Source organism: Schistocerca gregaria, chromosome 4, assembly GCF_023897955.1.
Source record: "Schistocerca gregaria isolate iqSchGreg1 chromosome 4, iqSchGreg1.2, whole genome shotgun sequence".
Classification (NCBI taxonomy): Eukaryota; Metazoa; Arthropoda; class Insecta; order Orthoptera; family Acrididae; genus Schistocerca; species Schistocerca gregaria.
Genome location: NC_064923.1, coordinates 449,196,742 through 449,223,051, shown reverse-complemented (window position 1 = coordinate 449,223,051; position 26,310 = coordinate 449,196,742). Strand labels below are relative to the sequence as shown.

The 26,310-nt window shown below is 40.0% G+C and overlaps 1 protein-coding gene across 2 annotated transcripts in view; it reads right to left on the bottom strand.

The window, feature by feature from the left end:
* LOC126365856 (structural maintenance of chromosomes protein 5) overlaps nt 1–26,310 on the bottom strand; it is a 164,427-nt gene that overhangs the window by 87,214 nt on the left and 50,903 nt on the right. The window contains exons 1-3 of one of the 2 annotated variants that reach the window (XM_050008521.1): nt 19,815–19,908; nt 10,205–10,322; nt 3,982–4,110 (exon numbers count right to left, since the gene is read on the bottom strand). In XM_050008521.1, the coding sequence (XP_049864478.1) occupies nt 3,982–4,110; nt 10,205–10,322; nt 19,815–19,864 (297 nt within the window). In that variant the 5' untranslated portion in view covers nt 19,865–19,908. Of the gene's footprint in view, nt 1–3,981; nt 4,111–10,204; nt 10,323–19,814; nt 19,909–26,310 lie in introns of those variants that run through there. The other variant, XM_050008519.1, reaches the window with a different exon arrangement.

Here is a 26,310-nt window from a genome sequence, read left to right as displayed (position 1 = left end):
CGTTTGTGCAAGGATTTAGAGAAGGAACTGCAGTGCGGTCTTCCTCTGTGAAACAGCTTTGGAAAAAGGTGTTCAGTATTTCAACTTTACGCATGTCATCCTCTGTTTCAATGCCATCATCATACCGGAGCATCTGGATATGCTGTTTCGAGCCACTTACTGATTTAACATAAGACCAGAACTTCCTACGATTTTCTGTCAAGTTGGTACATAGAATTTGACTTTCGAATTCACTGAACACTTCACACATAGCCCTCCTTACACTAACTTTGACATCGTTTAGCTTCTGTTTGTCTGAGAGGTTTTGGCTGTGTTTAAACTTGGAGTGAAGCTCTCTTTGCTTTCGCAGTAGTTTCCTAACTTTGTTGTTGTACCACTGTGGGTTTTTCCCGTCCCTCACAGTTTTACTCGGCACGTACCTGTCTAAAACGCATTTTACAATTACCTCGAACTTTTTCCATAAACACTCAACATTGTCAGTGTCAGAACAGAAATTTTCTGTTTTGATCTGTTAGGTAGTCTGAAATCTGCCTTCTATTACTCTTGCTAAACAGATAAACCTTCCTCCCTTTTTTTATATTCCTATTAACTTCCATATTCAGGGATGCTGCAACGGCCTTATGATCACTGATTCCCTGTTCTGCACATACAGAGCCGAAGAGTTTGGGTATGTTTGTCATCAGTAGGTCCAAGATGTTATCTCCACGAGTCGGTTCTCTGTTTAATTGCTCGAGGTAATTTTCGGATAGTGCACTCAGTATAATGTCACTCGATGCTCTGTCCCTACCACCCATCCTAAACATCTGAGAGTCTCAGTCTATATCTGGTAAATTGAAATCTCCACCTAAGACTATAACATGCTGAGAAAATTTATGTGAAATGTATTCCAAATTTTCTCTCAGGACTAACGACTGTTAGTGCCCAACCACTGTTTAGCAATTATTTCCATTTTATTTTTGCAGTTCATGCCTTCCTGCCAGTGCCATTTTTGTCATCACAGTTTAACAAAACGACATACAGGTGTTGATCAAAAATATGCAAACACTACAACAAATGTATGCTAGAACATAAATGCCGATGCTAACCAAGCCTGGAGGTGGCAGTGTTGTATTTGACCACAAACGGCACTTGTGCAATTCCTTCAATACACTGCAAGTGTCAGTCATGTTTAGAACAGTGTTCTGTGTAGTTATGATTGCATTGTCACAGCTAAGCAAATTCAAATGTGGACCAATTGTTGGTGTTCTTACGGTCGCTGCTTCCATAAGCAAGGTAGCAAAAGTGTTTGTTATTTCAAGAGGCACCATATTAAATATTTATACTGCATATGGGAAAAAGAAAAATGTCGCAACACGTACATAAGTGTGTGTTGAGTGTTTGTGAAAGACATTCACTGAAGAGGATTGTGATGAAAAATTAGAGAATGATAGCTGCAAAAGTCGCTGCAGAAGAGAATGTTGCACTTATGAACCCTGTCAGCACCAAAATAACATGAATGGAGGTTTATAAGCTGGAAGCTGCAAGACGAGCTGAAATTTCCAATTCAAAAGCCCATAACTAGTAAACATGGTCCCAAAACCATAAAACGTGTTCTATAGAGCAATGGAGGAAAGTCATTTAATCAGATGAATAATTTCACACTGTTTCCAACTCCCGTCTACATTAAGATCTGGTGTCCACTGTCACAAGCCTACGATTCAGACTGCTTGCAGCCATGTCTGAAATTAGTGGGGGTTTCGTGTTGATTTGGGCAGCCATATTGTGATATTCCATGGGCCCATGATTACTCAATGAGGTCAATTCACTGCCAAAGATTATGTGATCATTTTGGCTGATCAGGTCCATCATATGGTGCAATGTGTGTTCCCCAATAGAGATTCTGTGTCCCAAAATGACAGGGCCCCTGAGCTTACATCATCCCAGGCAGGTTTTGTGTGCACAATGATGAATTGTTGCATCTGCCCTGGCCACCACAGTCATCAGGTCTCAATATTATTGAGCCTGTGTGTTCTACTTTGGAGAGAAGGGTGTGTGATTGCTATCTGCCAACATCATAGTTATCTGAACTTGCCACTATTTTGCAGGAAGAATGTTATAAGATTTGTTTGAAAACCATCCAGGACCTGTGTTTATCAATTCCAAGATGAGTGGAAGCTGTTTTGAATGTCAATGAGTTTCCTCATTTCACATGATTTGTTCGTTATTGAAACACTGAACATAGCAGTTACTAACACCCACACATAATTGTTGTACCCACACATAATTGTTGTTCATCAAATGATTTAAAATTTGTATTAAAAAACCTTTGAAATAACAACAAGTAATGAGAGAAATATGCTATCAGACTAGTATCCAATAGTACCATAAAAACATTTAAAATTGTGACCATTAGCACAAAAATATGCTAGAGATCTAGTCATTTTGATGCATGTTACAATCTGCCTGGCATGTTTATTTTACTCACATGAACACACAAAATTACTTCGTTGGCCAGTAGTAGCCATGATATAAAACAACAAATTTAAGTGTGTCAGTTTTTGTGTCAAAATTTACACTCACCACTCATCACCTAATATGTACAGCATTCCTCGAGGCAAGTCATTCAATGGCATCTTCTTCAGTACACATACCACATTCAGTTAAAATAAGGCACCCTACCACAGCAACACCTCAGGTATCACATTCTAAAGGTTCTTTATGACTCGGTAGAAAGTCACATACTAAAGGGCAATATCCCATTATGTTTAAAATTTCACTCAGAACTCACTGAAGTTAAACAGTTTGTACACGGCCTCATAATTACTGTATTTATTTACTCAGTTATTTCACTTATCCCTCATTTTATTTTTCCCATTTTTGTCCTCCACTCCTCACTCCTTGGTTTTCCCATCTCCTTTTTGTCGTAGTTCTTGATAGCACTATTTACTACAGTTTTCTTTTAATCTTCTTCACTTCTCACCCTGTCTTCCTATCATCTCTGGACTGAAACTAGCACACTTCTTATGAATGTAATGTCTTTGACTTGTTACTCTTTGACAACATCCCCTTCATCTTTGTTTCCCCTTGTCCTTACACCACAGGAGACCCTCTCATCCTGGGTATCTGAGTGATCTGTTACTCCTCTTTCTAAACTTCCCTAACCTATCCATCTTTCCTCCCTGAGCAGGGAACTAATAATTTTGAAAGCAACGATAGTTTCTTGTACTTTTGTTTATGTCTATTGGCTGTACTATGAATTTTGCATCTTGAAAGTAAGTACTGGTTAGCCATTTATGTCTCATGATGTTATAGGTTTCTCAAGTGAATTTTCTTTTAAATATAATTACTAAACTTCTTCCTTTAAAATAAATTCACATGGTAAACAAAGTTATTGTTTTAACTTGTCTCAGAAGTTTTAAGTAGTATATAAACCACTACAGATTAAGAATGCATTACGCATTTTAGAAGTGTTGTAGAGACCTGTTCAAAGCAAACAAATTCTGCAAACAATAATGTTCATTTGCATCAAATTTAATGTAAAAGAGGACTCTGTTGCTCATCAGCCTGGCAGTGTTTGAACAACAGGCAAATAAAGATAATTTGTCGCAACAAAATAGATACGAGTTCTTTCAATTACACTGGTTTCCAGTTTTTTAAAGTTACCTAATATGGTGAACGTAGTGCCAGCAAAACTACCTTTCTTCAGCACAGTATTGTGGTGTCACATATCAACACGACCCCAAAGGCAACACAAAGCTGACAACGGAATTGAATGTTTCTGTTTGACACTGAGATAGCTGAACTCTGTTTCTTGCTGAATTATTTGTAATGGGTCTTCTTATGCTTGGAGAAACACAGTTCACTAATCATTTCTGCTCCTGTCCCACTTTCCTACGAGAGTTGCCACACCACTCCATAGCCAAACTCTGGTTACCGTTGGATACAAAGTTGTACACAATAATTGTATATCTAAAAGCAAATCACAATGAAAGGCAAACTTACACATGTATTTAATTTACTCTGGGCTGTCTGCAATCTCTTGTTCGCACCATCCAATAGAGACGCAAATGGTTCAAATTCCTTTTTACATCTCTGCAAGTCAGCAACAGCTTCTGCCATTTCCTTTTGTTTCTGTAAACACAAATTCAATAGTTTTTAAAAAATGTATAAAGAAGTAAAACCCGTGTCATTTTAACCTCTGAAAGGACAAGGCAAACATGAATTTTACACAAAATTAATAGAATGCACATTTTTAAATAGCTACATATTCAAAGGAATTAAAAAATCATTGTAATCAGTGCAAATGAAAACAAGTTACTAGCTTTTATTTGCGTCAAAATGAAGAGGTAAAGTATCAGGCATCTGTCTACAAAAGTATCACTTCTTACTCGTCTATTTGCACATAACAATGCTTATGACTGCTCAACATTGCTTCAAGTATAATATCTTCTGTGATGTTCTATGTTTATTCATGGCAAAGTAATTTCTGCTTCAAAAACTGTCATGGACAACGACATTTTGATATATGTATAGAACCCTAAGGAGATGCAATATGTGAAGTGGAATAACGTGTTATGACAAAAAAATGGCAGAATATAAACAATCTATGACTTATTTTTCTTCTCATGGAATCATACATCAATAACAGGTTCCCAACATGCAGATGGTCAAATTCTGTTTACCAGCTATAGGTAATGAAACGTTTTTGTGAATAACTGTGCTAAAAGATGTCTGATTTCTGGGAAGACAAGTCATGGGTGATTTGCCATAATAATGCACCCATTCACATGTCCAACATTGTCAAAAAAGGTTAAGAGTAAACTGGAACTACAGTTCTCAAACATTGCCCTTCCCTGGATTTCATCCTCAAAAACATTTCTTTTAATACAAGAACTTAGGGGAAACATGGAAGGGCACATTTGAAGAGGCCATTTATAAGGCAAGGATGTTGTGAAAAGGACAATTTTGCTTTTGCTTTGAAGTCTGGAATGAGGAAATAGAGTGATGCTCTAGTTTTCAGTAAAGCGTTATACGTTGTTCACATGACTCACTCATAATGAAACATCTGTTCTAATCAGAGTTTGTTGCGTACTAGATTCTTACATATGTTACTGACCCTGTTATAAAACCTGCCTACTACCACAGACTCATACCTCACATTGCCATTTCTCTTAAGAATAGCTCTCATGCTTGACCCTAATGATTTCCTTCTCTGATACCAAGCAAGCAGTAATTTTTCTCGAATCTGTTTACCCATCATTTTTATTAAATAATTCCTCTGCCAGGGAAGAGGTTCCAGAAGCTACAGATTCAATCAGGCTTTTTACATTGTTTACCTGTCAACTGTTTTTGTTTTAACTGCTGGTATACTAGTGAAGACCTTGCATGGTCATGGTAAGAGGGACAGGAGAGGAGTGATATCCGTCATCAATGAAAACAGCCACTACACCTTTAGCCCTGTTTCCAATAGTATCGTCCTTCCTGTAGGGTTGGTAACCCCATAATGCACATGTGTAGGTGACTTTAAGATGCACTTCTTGTAAGCAGATGCAGAACGGTTTCTCCTGGACCAGAAGCTGTAATTCTTCCAAATGTGAGTGATACCCATTCATATTCCACAGCAACACAAAAAAAACCCTGTGGAAGGCATTGTTTAGCGAAGGTAGTTCTAGTGTTTCTCCCTCAGAGATGGTGATTTACTGGGGAGATCAGGGGAAATGTTTGCCATTCCTGATTCTCTGGATCCTGAGATTAGAAGACCAAATCCTAAAGATCATAGCACCCTCAGAGAGGGAGAGTGTTCGCAGATCCAAAGATTTAACTACTGTTTTCTTGGACTTAGAACTGCTTTTCAAAGGACATTTTTCTTAACTAATGGGAGGATGGCTCAGTTGGCTTCTGATGGTGGGTAGTGGTATATGGGTTAGGTGCCAAGTCCATTGCTGATGGCTTCCAAAAGACTTCAGTTTCAAGTGGAGCATTGCCCCCTAAGGTACACTGACAAGTGCATGTGCTTGTACTTGAATCTATGGTCTGAGTTTGTATGGAGGCATCACATTTAGTGATTGGTGTCATCAGGGCAGATGCAAAAGAAGTAGCAAAAAACGGAGGCTGCATAGCTTTGAAAGCTTTCTTAGCTTCACCATAGGGTACGCGTCTCTTGCCTTTCCTTTCACCTCTTGAATTTTCCTTTCCTCGTTATCAACCTAACTCTTTCTGGTCCACAATGGGTTATCCCTGGAGCAGTTTACACATTTCGGAGGAAATGTACACGAATTGCCTGATTTGTGAGCTGAGCCTCCACAATTGCCACATGTAGCCCTCCCATTACATCCCTTAGTTGTATGGCCAAGTCTTTGACATTTGTATTAACGCACTGGGTTTGGAACAAACAGGTGAACCTGCAAGGATATGTTCAGGTAATTCCGGAGTACTAAACGTTAGGATAAATGTAGCTGATTTTTGCAATTTGCCACTGACTCTCCTCATATAGAGCTACATTTCCACAACAGCTATATTTTTCCATTCTTCACGTAACTCCGCGGGGTCCACCTCAATTATATCAGAGCAGGTAACCACACCCTTACTAAAGTTAAGGGTGTTATGCAACTCAATCTCGACTGGGTATTCAGCTAAGGCCTGACATCCCACGAGCTTAGATACTTGGATTGAATTAGCAGTTTCAACTAGAAGTGTTCCATTATGAAATCGTTTGACACTTTTTAGAGGCCCAGCTAAACCTTCCAAATACAGAAAGGTGAGATCTTCTCAATGGTTCCCCCTATTCACTTGATTACAATGAAAGTGTTATGGCAGAGTAATGTCCTTTCTACTATGATTCTGAGACTTCTTTTCAGGAGGACTGACCAACTGAGCTCTCTTTGAAGAGCAGATGCAGGTACTACCTGACGGAACACCTGTCCCATTGGGAATAGTAGTTTGTAAAGGAGTTTGATATAGAGGTATGTACCTTCCTCAGGGTCCAAGCAATGAAGCCAAGACCCTCATTCTCCAAAACACATAACATTCCACCACTGTGCTGCACGGTGGTCGCAGAGCTTACGGTGATCAGTACCCAGCTCAGGAATCCTGGAGTCACCAAGCCCGTACTAAGCAAATGAATGCTGAGCCCCTGAGGGGAAGGAAAAGGACTAGAGATCTAGGAAAAGGGGAAAATTTGGAAAATCCATCCAGAACCACAGGTAGGGGAGATTTATTGGACACAATAAGAAGAGTCTTTTCTTCCCATCCTGTCTGGTAAGCCTCCCCTGAGCCATGGTTCTCGGTGAATTTTCCAAAATCTACCCCCTTTCCTAGACCTCTCCAGTTCTTTTCCTTCCCCCTCTTCTTTCCCCCTCTACCTGAAGGAGGAGCCACTGGCTCCGAAAGCTTGCCTAATTACTACCTTCTTTTGTGTGTGTTCTGATGCCACTTGGTGAGCACATTTTTTTTTATCTATCCAGTCACATTATATTGTTGAAAATTGATAGTTTTTGTTGTTAAATCATAAAGCATAAATTCTATACTTTTCTGCTGTTCATTGCTCCTAAAGATGTTCTTCATTTGTTATAACAATGATATAATCTGAATCCCAATGCCCTGCCTATTATCAGCAATGGTAACTTGTGTTTTACAAGAATAAAAATTTAGCAGAAGTGTTAACAGATCATGACATCCTGATTGAATTCTCAGGGTGCTGCAGGAAGTGGTGGAAGCAAGGTCCATTAACTGAAACCCAACACAAATGATAACTGCAGGGAGACTAGAGCAAGATGGGAAGATGCTGCTCTCTCCTTATACATGCTAGCTGCTTCAGCACAGAACAGCACAACAATCATTTTGTAATGTCCACTATACATAGAGGTATTGCAAAAAACTAGTCACTTCTGGCTCAAACTAAACTGACTTGTGCAGCCATCAGCTGATCCAGAAGAAGGGAACCCTCATTCACAACACTGTGAGCAAATCATACTTTTACTGTGCTTAAAATACCAATACTGTATGCCCACAGTATCATGTTTCAAGTTTGTTTTCAAATTCAAGCTGTATTTGTTTAATTTAAATAGAACTTACTGAATTCTTCAATAACTTTAATCCGAAAGAAAATTAGAGACCATCATGCATTACATAGGACCCTTACTAAGAAGAAGAAACACATTGCACTGATAAAGTGAGAACCATATAAGTAAAGTGTGTGAGTGAAACAACAATAAATCTTAACTCTGCACTAAGTAAAAATTTATCCTTTTCAGAATGAAATTTTCACTCTGCAGCAGAGTGTGCACTCGCAGGAGAGCTTCTGTGAAGTTTGGGAGGTAGGAGATGAGAAACTGGTAGAAGTAGAGTTGTGAGGACGGGTCCTGAGTCGTGCTTGGACAGATCAGTGGTAGTAGAGCACGTGCCCGTGAAAGGCAAAGGTCCTGAGTTCGAGCCTCGGTTCCGGCACACAATTTTAATTTGCCAGGAAGTTTCACTTATCCTTTTGGCTGCATAATGACATTAAGTAGAAAAAAAAAAACTTTTCACTGCCAATTTATTTTTCTGTAAGTCATTCATGTATCCTTTCAATTAACTTTGATTCCACTGTTGTGCACAGCGACCAAAGACTATAAGGAAGAAGAGGCACACAGCAATCAGTGGCAATCTCATTAATTTTTATTACTCTTGCATATCCCGATTTCGGCTATAAATAGCCATCTTCAGTGCATTTGAGTTACAATCCAACAAACTCGTGGCAGTAAATATAACTGTACGATCTTACTGGTGTATAGGCAGAAGGAAACTCCTGCCTATACACCATTAAGATCGTATAGTGACATGTACTGCTATAAGTTGGTTGAATTGTAACTTAAATACACTGAAGATATGCAAGAGTAATAAAAACTAATCGAATTACCACTTATTGTTATGTGGCTCTCAATCCTTTCAGTTATTCAATATCACAAAGTAAAAGGAATAACATCACACTGAGACTTGCTTCACATAATATAGGTGATTTTCCTTTGCTACCTCTATTCAACTTACACTGCCTTAAGTTTCTTAGCTAACACTGTTTTAATGCCTCTCTTATTTTACTCCCAACCACAGAATTTTTCATCACAACAACCACAGGAGTACGGTTGCATCATGTCATTTCTATTATTCTATTCTGTTTCTCTTCAGTTCTCATCCTCCGAGTTTCACCTTGCTTATTTAACTTCTCCATTTTACTACAAACAATTCTGCTGGAAGAACATCCGCAACTGAGCATTATACTACAGGTTGAAAATACCGCTTCAGCTGTAAATTTCGTTTCTTATCACGCCGGTTTCGGGCTCTCATAAGCCCATCCTCAGGTGTCGCACAGGAAATAGCCGGAGGCGAGAAATAATTTTCACATGCCACAACACATACAAAAAATATAAAAAAATATTAAAAAGCATTTCGAAACTGCTGGTCAGGCTAGGTGCTGTGAAACCTATGTCACTGCGACAGTGACACGAGACAGTACTACGGACGACTGCGTGGGTAGGGAAATATACAAATAATACCAAGACACTTACACCGTGCTGTGGCCCCTAACTGCTATGGTGGACGTGCACTAGGCATGGTGTGTTACCTATGAGCGAACAGGGAGTAGTGGATGCGAACAAGGAAACGAACTGGTAAACCATAGTGGTGAAAGTGCTACCATCTATTGACAGAGAGAAGAATGCAGGGCCACCAGCCCAGCCGTTCACAATTTGAATTAGTGGGTTTCATTTTAAATGTAAACCATTAATTCTTTAAAACAGGCATCCACGACACAAACAAACTCTAAGTATTAGGACTGTACATGAACAATAACAGACATTAGAAGAATCAAAAATTTTGAAAAAATAAATGGAATTTGAGGGGGGGGGGGGGGACCTACAGACAGAAAACATGCTCTAATTTCAAAGCGACCATGTTCAGTGGATGATCAGCCATCAAAATCATTATATCATCTTTTTGTAAATATTTTAGTCATACTTTTGGTCCCTAATTTAATTAAGATTAGTGTCTTTGTACCTAAGGTCCAGACATTAGACACTAAAAACTTGACAGCTGTTGCAAAGACCACTTTACCAAAAACTTGAGAGCTGTTACAGAAACTATCACCACAGACACAACAGTTAATACCAAAATGCTTTCCATTCTGACACACCAAAGAGATAACGTCTAATCCCAGCCAATATATATTCACAGTACACTCAATCTTTCTTACCTGTTCAGTGTGCACTTTGTGTGCTTTGTATACAGCCCATACTCTCTTCTTCTTTAATAATTTCACAGCTTCTATGCAGGCCATCCTCTCCTTAATGTTGTTTACTGTCACTGCCAACCTGAAATGATTAAAAATGTAATGTGAGCTATGAATCACCAACACTGTAATTACTATTAAAGATTTGCTAATTATTTCAATTTAAAGTAACTACAGCAACAATTGAATTTCTCCTCAGCAGGTGGTTTCTGGTGTAGAAGAATATTTCCTGAAAAGTATGGAAGAAAGATTAGAGAATAGCACCGTGTCGATAAGATCATCAGAAATTGAGCATCTGCTCAGATGAAAGATATCAGCTATGTCCTTTTAAAAGGAACCATCCAAGAACCTGCCTTAAGCAATTTGGGGAAACCATGGAAGACCTAAATCTGTATGGCCACACAGGAATCTTCCCACAACTGCATCTCCTCATTCTGCATTGTTCCCTGATAGTACTTTCATCACTCCTTCAATATCATACTGGCTCCTCTTGCTTGCTTCATACATACAACTTGTTCAAACACATTACAGTCATTTAACAGAAAACACTAATTTAATGCAGTCTCCAGATGCTTCTATATCAACGGAAATGAAGATAATAGTACCATGAGTATGACAAAATTCTAGAAACAGATGTTGCTGCCTTTACCAACGATTCGTGTAGAACTGTTGTTAATGTGAGCTATTCTCCACCATCGCAAAAGCTAGCTAAATTAAAAATGAGAGCATCAAGCATCGTAAATTTATTTTTTAGTTCATTTACACAAATGTCATTTATTACTTAAAATGTTTATCCTTTCTTTACAAAAGTCTTCTGGCTTTCTGATACACCAACGCGCGCGCACGCACACACACACACTTTGTCTATAAGTGGACTCGAAAACAAGCCAGATATTACATTTACCCCCTTGTGAGACGAGATGGTCAATGTCTTTATGAAAAAAATGTTTTCAGTTGCCTATGGTATCATGATTGTCCCCAGCTAATATCTAAGCCATCCATGTCTAAGCTAACTAAAACAAAGACAGGAATAAACCCACTGACAGGTGATGAATGTATCACTAATAAACACTTAATGATGACCCAGTGACAGGTGGTAAATGTCACCAATTGTACTGATATAAACAAAATATTTGAAATGTGGACATTTTAGCTTGAATTCAACTGCAAAAATATTACCTCCATACACACTGACAACTACTTCACACAACATTTACCCTAGTGCAATACTTGCTATCAACAATTAGTCACAATACAGTAACTGTAACATTCATAACATGATACTAGGAGAGGTGACACCCATCCATTACTCTGCCTTTGTGCAGCACAGGACAAAGTAAGGTAGTTAACCATTTATAAGGTTGCTTACCAGTATTGAAAAGATATTAATCAAAGATCAATATGTCATAACTTGTAATAGGAAGGTGTATTACACAGTAAACTAACTGAAATATTTCACATTATAATAAGAAATTGCAATTATGGTTCTCACAATGTGCAGGTAATTAATGTAATTCATAAATTAGACACACCTACACCAAAATACACTCCTGGAAATTGAAATAAGAACACCGTGAATTCATTGTCCCAGGAAGGGGAAACTTTATTGACACATTCCTGGGGTCAGATACATCACATGATCACACTGACAGAACCACAGGCACATAGACACAGGCAACAGAGCATGCACAATGTCGGCACTAGTACAGTGTATATCCACCTTTCGCAGCAATGCAGGCTGCTATTCTCCCATGGAGACGATCGTAGAGATGCTGGATGTAGTCCTGTGGAACGGCTTGCCATGCCATTTCCACCTGGCGCCTCAGTTGGACCAGCATCCGTGCTGGATGTGCAGACTGTCTGAGACGACGCTTCATCCAGTCCCAAACATGCTCAATAGGGGACAGATCCGGGGATCTTGCTGGCCAGGGTAGTTGACTTACACCTTCTAGAGCACGTTGGGTGGCACGGGATACATGCGGACGTGCATTGTCCTGTTGGAACAGCAAGTTCCCTTGCCGGTCTAGGAATGGTAGAACGATGGGTTCGATGACGGTTTGAATGTACCGTGCACTATTCAGTGTCCCCTCGACGATCACCAGAGGTGTACGTCCAGTGTAGGAGATCGCTCCCCACACCATGATGCCAGGTGTTGGCCCTGTGTGCCTGGTCGTATGCAGTCCTGATTGTGGCGCTCACCTGCACGGCGCCAAACACGCATACGACCATCATTGGGACCAAGGCAGAAGCGACTCTCATCGCTGAAGACAACACATCTCCATTCGTCCCTCCATTCACGCCTGTCGCGACACCACTGGAGGCGGGCTGCACGATGTTGGGGCGTGAGCGGAAGATGGCCTAACGGTGTGTGGGACCGTAGCCCAGCTTCATGGAGACTGTTGCGAATGGTCCTCGCCGATACCCCAGGAGCAACAGTGTCCCTAATTTGCTGAGAAGTGGCGGTGCGGTCCCCTACGGCACTGCGTAGGATCCTACGGTCTTGGCGTGCATCCGTGCGTCGCTGCGGTCCGGTCCCAGGTCGACGGGCACGTGCACCTTCCGCCGACCACTGGCGACAACATCGATGTACTGTGGAGACCTCACGCCCCACGTGTTGAGCAATTCGGCGGTACGTCCACCCGGCCTCCCGCATGCCCACTATACGCCCTCACTCAAAGTCCGTCAACTGCACATACGGTTCACGTCCACGCTGTCGCGGCATGCTACCAGTGTTAAAGACTGCGATGGAGCTCCGTATGCCACGGCAAACTGGCTGACACTGACGGCGGCGGTGCACAAATGCTGCGCAGCTAGCGCCATTCGACGGCCAACACTGCGGTTCCTGGTGTGTCCGCTGTGCCGTGCGTGTGATCAATGCTTGTACAGCCCTCTCGCAGTGTCCGGAGCAAGTATGGTGGGTCTGACACTCCGGTGTCAATGTGTTCTTTTTTCCATTTCCAGGAGTGTATATGGATATACACTGACGAGCCAAAACATTATGACCTCCTGCTTAATAATTTGCCGGTTCATCTTTGGAATGCAATATGTCGCCGATTTTGCGTATCATGGATTTGACAGTTTGTTGGTAGGTTCATGGAGGTATGTCACATCAGATGTCCATGTACAAGTAATGTAATTTGCTTACACAGTGGCCTACTGATTTGTGTATGCGGTGATGGAGCATATAGCCTCCCAAATGGATTCCACGGGATTCACATCAATTGAATTTAGTGGCCAAGTCATCAACGTGAGTAACCTATCCTGCTCCTCAAACCACTGCAGAACGGCTCTGGCTTTGAGACACAGACAATTATTCTGCTGGACAATGCCATCACTAGGGGAGAAGACATTCATCATGAAGGGATGCAGGTGGTCCACAGCTGTCAGCATGTCTTGATTACTACCAGGTTCCATGCAAGTGTGGCAAAATGTCTACCACAGCATAATACTACTCCCATTCGCCTTCATCCTTGGCGTTGTGCACATTTCGAACCACCGTTCACATGGATGACAAAGTTTGAGGAGCTGACCCATCAACCTGGCATAGCAAAACTGTGATTCATCCGATGAGGCAACATGTTTCCATTGATCCACAGTCGAATCTTTATTATCCTGTTACAACTGCAATCATAATTTACAATGTTTTTGGGCTAACATGTGAATACTTAGGGATCGTCTGCTGCAGAACCCCATGTACAATGTATGATGAGTAGTGTGTTCTGAAATACTTGTGTGTGAACCAGCATTGAGCTCTTTTGACAGAGATGCCACAGATCGGCACCTATCCTGCTTTACAGAGCAAGCAAGCCTCCAAACCCCAAGTTCTGAGAAGAGCCGTGGACATCCAACCAATTATCACACAATGGTAGTTTCACTGTCGGTCTACCTCTTTCCTTAGATGCTCAACAGATTAGCACATGAATATTCAAACAGCTATGCTATTTTTGAGATGATATTCCCAGGCTCTGGGTAATAACAACACCACCTTCATCAAAGTCCCTTATATCACTAGATTTTCCCATTTGTGGCCCATGTCATCGCTAGAATGATTCACAATCTGTCTTCGATCCACGTATACGCTTTCCTTACAGCATCACATTCCTGCAACAGCGCCACGCCACATTGAACCTCACGGCATAATGTTCTGGTTTATCAGTGTAGAAGCATCAGATTCACTTTGTGCTAGATGAGTGCCTGAAGCTCAAAGAAATACTTATGTATTATACGTATAGCATATATTATACGTATATTTTCGGTTGTTTTTTGTGTATCTATTGGCTGTACTGAGCTGAGGTAAGTACTGGCCATCCCCTCTATCTCTTTGTTAGTATTTGTTTCAGTACTGCTGATACAGCAGATATAAATGTACATACACTATTTTAACATTCACATTCAACAACTCTTAATTCAGGGAGTCTCGGGGCCTGAGTAACTTACCCTTTGTTCATAACTTCCCTCATTCTATCCTCTCTTCTCCTCGAAGAAGGAAATGTTAGTCCGAAACACTAGGATAGTACACATACAGAGGGTGGACAAAAATATGGAAACACGAAAAACGCAACATATTACCATGCTTAATGCGTAGGAAAACCATCGGCTTTCGAAGCAGCTTCTGGTCATCTCAGAATAGATAAACAGCTCGTGTAGTTTTCAATGGAATCTTATAGCATTCTTCCTGCAAAATATTGGCAAGTTTATGGAACAATGATGGAGGTGGAAACTGTGTACATACCCTACTCTCCAAAGTAGACTGAAAGGTTGATTAATACTGAGATGTAGGGACTGTGGTGGGCAATCAATCCTTGTGCTTACAAAACCAGTCCTGGATGATGAGAACTGTGTGAAAGGGACGGAACACAGCATCATCATTGGAGAATAAACGCTGTGCCAAGAGATTAACCTGATTTGCCAAAATGCTCACATAACCCTTGGCAGTAATGTGATCTTGCAGAGCAATCATGGGGGCCATGGCATACAACAATATGACTGCCCAAATCATCACTGAACCCACACCATGTATCTTCCTTAGGATGTAAACTCGCCCAGAAGTTAGAAACAGTGTGAAACAAGACACATCTGAACAACTAAGTTTCTTCCATTGCTCCATAGTGTATGTTTTATGGCTTCAGCACCACGTTCTCGTGTTGCAGGCATTTGCATCACTGATGAGTGGTATTGCAGTTTCCAGCTCGCCTTGCAATTCCCTGCTTATGGAGCTTCAAAAATAGGGGCCAATACTGCAGGAAATTCTGTACATTAGCTCAAAGGTATTTCATTGGGGCATGGAGCACTGTTTAATTTCAGTAGTTTCAGCTATTTTTCAATGCCAATGGCACTAATAACAACAGTACATGTAATGACAAGTGTAATGGTTTCAGTTTACAATGCATGCAACACAGTCTCAAACTTAGTAAAGAAGAACTAAAAAATATAAGAGCTCTGAATATCAAGGGGAATGGAGCACAAGAACTTTATCCTAAAGTGTTCATATTTCAACAGAAAACAAATAGTAATAGCAAACTGCAGCACATAAACACAAAAAATTTGTTAAAGAAGAGAGTATATCCTTTTTTTCTTTCTTCTTTGAGGTTATACATCCAACAAAGTAGTGTTTCATAAACAGCTTTATGAACACTTTATTTTCAGGAAAACTTCTTAAAATTTTATCTACAGTAGGAAGTTGTACAGCCTGTTTGAATGCTGTTGCTGTAAGAAATTTTCATATATATTATTTGGCCAGCAAGGTGAGAAGATGTGCTGTCATTAAGTTTCTGAAAAGCAGAGTTTGTGCCAATATTCCGGGTTAAATTCCACACCTCTCCACAGTGTCACATTGAGAGAGGGTCTGTCCATCGGATGGGTGCATTACTACTCAAGAGGAGGAGTAGGATGTATGCCAACACCTGTGTTTTGCCAGTCCCTTCCCTTTATCCATAACACAACATTGTGCAAGCACAATCAGCAATAAGTCACAGATTCACACTTGATACTTTATAATTGGTCAGAGAAACATAATGGCAAATCACCAGGATCTTGCCCAGGAGGGCAATGCAGTATTTCAGCATCTGCTCCGTATGCTCATTTCCAGAATATGGGGCCGACTTTTTGATTTACTAAGTTATGTCCAATATTACTTGCCCAAATTCATTTTTTCTTCAACTGTGTGATGTCCTTCAATTGCCCATTTAACTTCCTTCAAGATGTCCATATGTATTCCAAAAGTCACCACAAGACTTTTGGAAGAGGATATATAGTGTGACAGTATTATTTTGCCTCCTCGTATTGCTCACATGGCTGGTGCATTGGAAGATCAACTGTTGCCAGGTCTTCATTTAGGACTGAATTTATTTCTTGTTATTGTCATAGTGCATGATAGAAAGTAATATTTTCTTTATTCTTCTTGGAACAGTGACTGTCAGAGTTTTGAGCGTAAGTCTTTATACGATATATAACTTTACTGTAGCATCTTCCAGAACATATTGGTATTTCTGATGGCTAACGAAGCCCATGATAAATCATGCAGTTCTATGTATATTCTCCTCATATTCTATCATTCTGTGTCTCTTAAATTAATCTATACTTGTAAGGGTGCCAGGCCAACATGCAGCACTCATGAATTAGCTACATGGGAGTTTTGTAACATAACTCAAACCGCTCTTCTACCCACCAATACCAGTTATTCTGGATTGCCCAGGTGGCAACTGTCTTTACAACATATGCCCTGGCTGCAGCCTTCACTAGTCTCTGCCTTTAACCACTTCCACCCCAACCTTACACACGCCCACTATCGTTCCTGTGCACCTGCATAATTCTTTCCCCTTCTCTGTTACTCTCTTCTCCCCTCCCCCCCCCCCCCCCCCCCCATTGCAGCATGCCAATGCTGCACGGTTGCAGCCCACCATCCCGCCCTAGTCACATCCCTGCACACCCCCACAGGTAACACTACAGTACATTTCCTGACTACTGCTCTGCTATTCCCCAACTCTTCCCACCACACATCTCTTCTGTATCTCACTACCTATACCAGTTGAGATCACTGCTCACTGCATTCGTGCCTCAGCACCCTTACATAACAGTGACTTCTGGTGCTTCTTTTCATGCTTTTGCATTATTTTAGGTAAGTCATCTGCAGCCCGATAAGATACTTTGTTGTCTAATTCCTCTGGCATATGTAGCAGCTTTGTTTAGGAATTGCCTTACTGTTATCTATTCCTCGACAAACTGAAAAAAAAACCGATCCATAGCAAGAACTAGGTTGGTCGCATGACCACTCTGAAGTAACACATGCACAAGCACAGAAAGTAATTGCAGAAAAAGCCTTCGCAGGTATCTGCAGCAACTTGCTGTTAAGAACATTAAATTTACTGTAGATGACATTAAATTTACTGTAGATGACATTAAATTTACTGTAGATGACATTAAATTTACTGTAGATGACATTAAATTTACTGCTGAATGAAGTAGGACACAAATATATATCCCCAAATAAGCAGAAGGAAATTTCACAGAATAAAAATACTACTGACAATATGGATAAATGTGTTATTTGGCAGCTATTTTTGCAATACTACAAACTACATAAAGATTTTCTTTGTTAAAACATCACGGGTTTTGTCACAAGAAACTGGCCTTCAATGCCACCAAGGAAATATTGAAAACATTTTTGTCTGTAAGACTTGGTTTTAAGAGATGTGAGAAAAAATGAGTCACTACGAGTAAACTAGATGACAGTTTCAACAAAAGTACATCAAATTAAATTTTATATAAAAAAGAAGTTTCAGAACAAAAGCAGCCAGTTATTTAATCAGATAAAACTTTAGTTCAGACACATTAAACTGTGAATGAAGGTGGTGTGCAGCACACAGTATCCAGATAAGAGTACGTGACAGTCCATAATAAGTTATAACACCAGTGTGTACACTATTCCTATCCCCCTTTCTTGTGTGTTGAGTGTAAATTTAACTGTGTTGCCATCCTTGTAAGGTCTTGAGTTTGCTTTGCCAGGTAATATAATGGTCATCCAGAAAGTAAAGAACAATTGTGCATGGTGCCTCACACTGATCCCCACCCCTCCTCCTGCTGTCTCACTGAGAGTCAAGATTTGCTGCCGAGTGGGGATGCCTCTGTTCTGTAACCTTTTGAAATGGCGGCATTCCTAAAAAATCCCACAAAATGTAAAGCTTGTTGTGTCATTCATTTTCTTACTGCACAAAATATTTGGCCTATCAAAATTTACTGGCAAATGAAGAATTTTTATCGTGACAATGCAATGAACTAGTCTTCAGTGAGGGAATGGTGCATTATGATTAATGAAGGAACAACCAATGTGCACACTTAAGATTGCATTAGGAGGCCATCAGTCATTACAGGTGACTAAGGCAAAATTCATGAAAACCAGCATTTTGCTTCAAGCACATTATATGACTCTTCACAAATTTCATGATTGCTCGTGCATGAAATAGCGACATAGCATCTTGGATAGAAAAAAATGCGTGTTCAGTTGGGGGCAGACACTGAATTTCCTTCCAAATAAGACAATTCTGGCGACAAATTTCTCTACCGCATTATAACAGGAGATGAAACTTGGGTTTTGTACTATACTCCATAGTAAGCATCAGTCTACCGAGTCACATCATTCAAATTCTGCCACAAAATCCATGAAAGAAAACTAATCTAAAACCCAGTAAATTGAGAGCACAAGATCCAAGTGGAGTACATATCAATAGGAGAAACAATGAATTCTGGGTCCTATTATGGAACTCTTCAACAAGTTTTGTACACCACCCAAAATGAGAACTAGAATGTTGTTGGCAGTGTGTGTTTCTGATTCAAGACAATGCATGATGTCATAACAACATTAACACAGCAAGAACTTCAACATCTTAAGTGGGGAATTTTTGGACATCCTCCTTACTGCACTGACTTGGCAGCAACTGATTTTCACTTATTCCCAAAACTAAAGGAATTTTTCGGTGGAAAACAGTTTGCAAACATTGAAGACCCCAAAAAAGCAGTGACAGAAGCCTCAAATCTTTGGGAGTAGAGGAGTACAACATGGGAATTTAAATAAAATGTTCCACATTACAATAACTGCCTCAACAGCTATGCCAACTACACTGAAAAAAAGAGTAAGGTGCTTTAACTTCATAAACAAATTTTTACATTGTCATCTTTCATTATATCTAATTTTGCCAAAATGTTCTATACTTTCCGAATGACCCTCCCACATCCACTATAGTAATGAATTTTAAGAGTAAAGTGCTGGGATCATCATGCAAAGCCCTCTTCGTCCTGCTGTTATCAACTTGTATATGGAAATTTTTTAGCACTGGGGCCTCAGACAATCTATAGGTATGTGGTACTGCCATGAGAGTGACAGTTTTGCTGTATGGATTTAAGGGGAAAAGCAGTTTGAATTTGTACCATTCTGCAAAGGGAAAAAAAGAGAGAAAAAAAAACTTTAACTGTCACACACAATATCATATGTATTTGCTCAATTGTTAGGTTGGTGGGCAGCATGTTTCATCCTCTGTTTATCGCAGGCATTATTTTCAGAGCCAGCTTTTTAACTTACGCGTACATGAATTCCTGTTTTAGGTGGTAAAAAAAGTTGTTCATGGTCATCCTTTCCTTCTCTTTGCCTCTATTTTCCTTCCAACAGGTAAGTGAAGCATGCTGCATGCCTTTCACGTGTCATTCATCTACTACTTCTGTGCTGTAACATTTCATTGAATTACTTAATTTGTTTTGCTCTTCTTGAGGCATCTTCATGCATTACTTTTTCAAACAACAATTCATTTTATTAGAAAACGTTCTAACAGAATCCATATTTCAGACACATACATTGTGTTAGTGGAATCTTTTGTCACTCCTTAGTAGAACAACTTCATAATTGTAAACACATAGCACAATGTTGTTAATGTTCTACAGTAATTATTTATTTTGTTAATTCGCTTTGGCTTACAAAGCCGTCATAAGACTGACTGACTACTGTCGTCAAAGAGGGTAAATATTCGTGAATAACACTAAAGAAGACTTTACACAGGGAGTGAGGTATCAGCACAGAGTAAATGTCACCTTTGGGAGTGTGTAACAAAGCCGGTGGATCACATATCTGTTATGTTCTTCTTCCTCCCAAAATTAGTATTATTTTTTTCCAGATTTGGTAATATCTTCGATATGATCATTTACATGGAATGCAAACAATACATAAAAATCTTGAATATTGAATCATGGCTTATCCAAAATAACTATTATCTATTACATTCTTTTGGTTACTTAAAATTCATTAGTGCAGTTAACTTACCTGAAAACTGAGTTAATTATAAAATACCAGCAATACAAAACTTCATCATTGTTCATATGAAAACACACACTCAATTACTAACTTTCAGACAAAGTAGACGAAAAAGACATGTAAGTAACTACAGCACTTACCTACAGCTAGTGTTGGAAACATGTTAGCAAGATTTGACCTTTGAGTTTTAGAGTAATAGAGCAGAAATTATTATTGTATCTATAAGTCCCCAGTCAGAAAAATCTTCTTCTACTATTCAGTTAGTCAGAAATGTAAATCTTTAAATTGAATTTGTAAACAGCCAGTAAATCAACAATAGCTAAATTTAGTCAAATTATTGTCAACTTACAAGAGAGTAGTAATGGAAGCCACTTGATATCAGTCTGCGGAAGGTTATGATATGAGCAAGATGTGAGCCTAAAATTTTGGCACAAATATCACAGATGATTTAGTGCCGTTCACAAGTCAGGAAATGTACTGCAATTTATCTAGATTTCAAGTCTGGGCCTTCACTCCTTGGTCCAGTGACCTTTTTTTAAAAGTTACTGTTATCTGGTAATTATTCACATCAACAGTATTAATCTTTAGTAATGATCATCATCTGCTGTGACAATTTTATCAAACTGTGCTACCTATAATAGTTACTTAATGCGCACATCATTTTGTGTTGACATGACCATTCAACTTCAACACTAGAGATTCAAAAGAACTGTGTTAGTTTTTTGTTTGTCGCACACGAACTTTTGTCTCACTTCAGTGTAAGATTACAGCATTCAAACAAACACTTTATAGATCACGTGTAGTATGTGGCTAGCCGATTTACTGAGAATAATTTTAGTGAGACAGAATCTGGCCATAAACCTTAGGTTATTCACCATCGAAGTGCCAGTATAGTTTTTGAACTGTAAACCTGGTGTAGACTGCATCATTTAAAGTAGTCTACTTTAAACAACACTTTTTAGCCGGATTTGACAGAGGCATAGCTACTGAAGATGTATACATACATACAGATAAATATGGTTAAGCTACAAGTGCAGTGGCAACATAATTAAATGTGTTAAAGTTACAGAGGAAGAAAAGAAAAGAAAAGAAAAGAAAAGAAAAGAACACCCATAAAGAAAAACAGTGTAGGGAAAGATCGATTGCTACTCACCATAAAGAAGACATGTCAAAATGCAGACAGGCATGGTTAAAAGACACTCACATGAAGCTTTTGGCCACAGCCCTTGTAAGTAAACACACACACACACACACACACACACACACACACACACACACACACACACAATGACCAACTCCAGCATCTTCGGCCGGACTGCAACATCACATAGAATGCAAGAAGCATTATGTAGGAGACAGGGAAGGGGAAGGCATAATAGTGTACGGGTGGGGTAAGGGGAGGAGGGGGGAAGGCTGATGGTGGAGTGCACAGGGATTACACCTCAAAAGGTGCAGCATGGAGATTGTGGGGCAGTGAAGTGGTGGGGGGGGGGGGGGGGGGGGAGAGAAGGGAAAGATAGGCAGATTCATTGGGAGAGGGCTGCAAATAAACAGGGTAGGAGACAAGAATGGGGAAGAGATGACAGGGGGTGGAAACTTTTGGGTGGAGGGTGAGGGGAAAGTATGTTACCATAGGTTGAGGCCAGGATAATTATGGGATCAGAGAATGTGTTGTAAGGATAACTCCAATCTGCACAGTTCCGAAAAGCTGGTAGTGGGGGAAGGATCCAGATGGTTATGGCAGCGAAGCAGCCATTGGAATCAAGTGCGTTACGTTCAGCAGCAAGTTGTGCCACAGGATGGTCTACTTTGCCCATGGCCACAGTTTGGTAGTGGCCATTCATCCTAGTGGGCTGCTGTTTGGTGGTCATACCAATATAAAAAGCTGTGCCATGGTTGCAGTAGAGCTGGTAAATGACACAGCTGCATTCACAGGTGACCCAACGCCTGATGGGGTAGGGTAAACCTGTGACAAGAGTGGAATAGGAGCAGCAGTGTGGGTGGATAGGGCAGGTTTTGGGTCTTCCTGGGGTTGGGACTGGGAGTGTGCGACGAAGCAAGCCGGGATATTTTTACTTCCACTCTTGCTTTGCCATCTCCCTCCCTAATATTCATTTGTTCATTTTAGAATTAATTACAATTAACAGACGTGAGTATACTCTGCATTTTCATAAAAGAGAAAGGTTGGCCCTCAGTTTTAAAGAATGTGACACCAGATCTAGTTTTGTGCTTACTTTTAGGCATGTAATTGATTTTCTAATTTATTTCGACTATTCCTAGTTAGTATCTTTCATTATAGGGCAAAATCAGTAAATGTTTCGTAACTTAAATTCTATGGTTGACATATAAAGAAATATAAATTCTGTACTAATTATAACATTAGGAGGAACAACTAGTAGTATTCTTAAAGGATCTATTCAAAAACATGTTAGCAAAGCTAGCCCTTAATTATTCCAAAGCAATTAACAGTTTTGTCAAAAGTATTGTTTGTAAAATGATATCTGTTAATTTCATCATTTAAGCAAATAATTTGGCCCAACTCTGGTAGCAGAAGAAACTGTTAAAAAAGGTCCAATTTTTTGATGTATTCAGTTAATTTAATGAGTTAAGTTTTCACTGTAATTTCTGTAAATTTAACTTCGAACAATGTTTAGTTTCGGCTCCTATTATTGTGACAATATAAAACGGCCCGATTTTTGGTCACTAAAAAGTCAGTCTATGGCCGAGTTTCAGATGAGAAACGTGTGTTGGTTAGATCAACAACAATGCACCCATGAAATAGGTATAACACAATTAGGCGGTGTGTTAAAAATGACAGTGTCCATTTCCATAAGTACCTTTTTATTCTTCAAGAACTCTGTGGATAGGCTCTTACTGCTCAAAGGTATTCAACAGTAAACTATTGTAGCTGTATTTGGATGTGTGCCTGAAAACTATTAGTGAGGTTTATCGAAAGTTAAACCATAGAACACTGACCATATTAAATGTGTATATGGGAGGTTGTGAAAAGTGAAAGTAAACAACTGTGGAGTGCAAATGTGTACCTATCATCTACATTATTTATAGTAGACAGTACTGCACTTTGACCCTCTAAGTTTTCATCCAGTATGTCGACACCGAGGACAACAAACTAAGAAATAAAGCAGGGAACATTGCCACAAGTGCCACTGCCAATTTTACCACATCAGGGGCTGGACCACCTGTGAAAGCAGCCATGTCATTTAGCAGCTTTCTTCACTACCCCAGCCATGTGGATCCTTCCCTCTACCACCAGTTTTTCTGAACTGTGCAGATTGGAGTTATCCTTACAACACATTCTCCAATCCCTTAATTATCCTGGCTTCAGCCTATAGTAAAATACTGTCCCCACATCCTCCACCCAACAGTTTCCACCCCCCTACGTTCTATCATCTCCTTTCCATTCTCACCTCCCACCCTGTTTATTTGCAGCCCTCTGGCAATACAACTGCCCATCTTTCCCCACTGTTCTCCTTTTTTGTTCCTTTTTTTCTCCAACTCCCTGCCCCACAATCTCCTGATGCTGCACCTGTTAAAGTCTAGTCCCTGTACACTCCACCAGATGACATTCGTCTCTCTTCCCACCCACCCACTACTATCTCTTCCTCTTCCCCTTTCCTTCCCCACCCCCTCCAGATTGATGATGTTGCATTCTGGCCTGAGATGTTGGAGTTGGCAGTTATGTGTGGGTGAGGTGCTCTCTCTCTCTCTCTCTCTCTCTCTCTCTCTCTCTCTCTCTCTCTCTCTCTCTCTCTCCTGATGAAGACTGTGATTGAAAGATTCATGTGAGTGCTTTTTAATCATGCCTGTCTGCAACTTGACATGCCTTCTTTATGGTAAGGAGCTATCTATCTTCTTTTCCTACTTGTCGACATTACTACCTGGAGTTTCCATTGTTTGAGTAAAATCAGAAAAAAAATTAACATTAAACTTTGCCCAGTGTGTATATAACAATTTAAATTTACATAATGAAATTTTCACTCTGCAGCGCAGTGTGCATGGACATGAAACTTCCGGGCAGATTAAAACTGTGTGCTGGACCAAGACTAACTCGCTGCATGAAAATTTCATTCTAGAAACATGCCCCAGGCCGTGGCTATGCCATGTCTCCACAATATCCTTTCTTCCAGTGGTGCTAGTCCTGCAAGTTTTGCAGGAGAACTTCTGTGAAGTTTGCAAGGTAGGAGACGAGGTACTGGTGGAAGTAAAATTGTGAGGACAGGCCACGAGTCGTGCTTGGGTAGCTCAGTTGGTAGAGTACTTGCCGGCAAAAGGCAAAGTTCCAGAGTTCGCGTCTCGATCTGGCACACAGTTTTAATCTGCCAGAAAGTTTCAGTTTGAATTTAATTGATGATAACAATGCAGTGAAATTAATATGAGATAAGAGTATTGAATACCTGGTTGGAGAGGTATTACATATGGAAGATGAAACACAAACAGAATAAAAGATAGAACTGACAATTGTAAAACAAAATACAGAACCTAAATTATAAATCAGTCCTATGAAAAAATTTTCTTACAGTGGGGAAGATGTTCATATTACAAAACAACTGAATGTATCAGTACATAGACAATCCAAGTACAATAAATAAATACAGGAAAAATAGAGGTATAGAGTGGAACTGTGTGGGAAGTATTGGAAAACTGTGAGGATTAATCTTTCCCATTCTAATGTTGGATCCCATATAACAAAGATTTTCTGCTTCACTCCAGTGCCAAACATTCAATTTCTGTATGTTTATTTTTTTTACTCTGGCCATCAGAACAGTGGAAGCTGACCACTGTATTTCACAGCAGAACACAAGCTTCGACATGTGCAAATGACTGTGCGCTTTCATACAATTTCTGCTTGTACAAAGATGGCAGGCAGAAGCTATGCAAGTGACGACTGCATCTTGAGGTGACTTTTGCAAGATACTAAAGACGAAGCACAGTTCTGTGATGAGAGTGAACTAGAAGAATCTTTTTCTTTGTATAGAGATGTAAGTGACAGTGAATCTGAAGGTAACAATGAACAAGAAAGTGGTAAGTGACAAAATGTGCAATCCATCACATGTGACTGGCATGTGTATCATTACAGTGATATTGGCAAATCCCTGGACTATTTTAGGTCATGTCCTACGTAAGTGTCAGAAGCGACTGACGGCGAGCAACGTCTGGAGATGCGACACTCCAGCAACAAGAGAGTGTGCGAATGTTGAAAAACTCAGTCGATGTGCATTCGCTGTAGCTTACGTAGCTTTTGTAGACCAATTTGAGGTAGTTTCCCGACTTTTCAGACCACAAATATCCCATATCAAACTGTTCGCCTCAACTTGCTCTACACTACTGTGGTTGGTTGGTATGTGGGATTGAAGGAACCAGACTACAAGGGCCATCTGTCCCTCTTTCCACGAACTGTAAACACCCACAAAGAATAAAAACAAACAACGCAGATGACAAGGGATGACAAGACAAGAAGATACAGACACAGATGAAACAAAAGAAATTAAAATCACGAAGAGTGTGACCGTGGTTGGATGACCATGAAAACAAAAAAGAAAAAGCCAACCGCCAAGAAACACACTAAAAACCACAATCTAAAACCATAGGCCAAAGGCCAGACTCAACACAAACCATTAGATTGAACGATAAAAGCCCCCTGCATGAATAAAACTCAAAACCAGATCTGCCATTGCAGTGTCATCTGATAAAAGTGCAGGGCGCGTATCAGGCAGCGCAAATGTCTGCCTGAGTGGAGTTAAAAACGGATAGG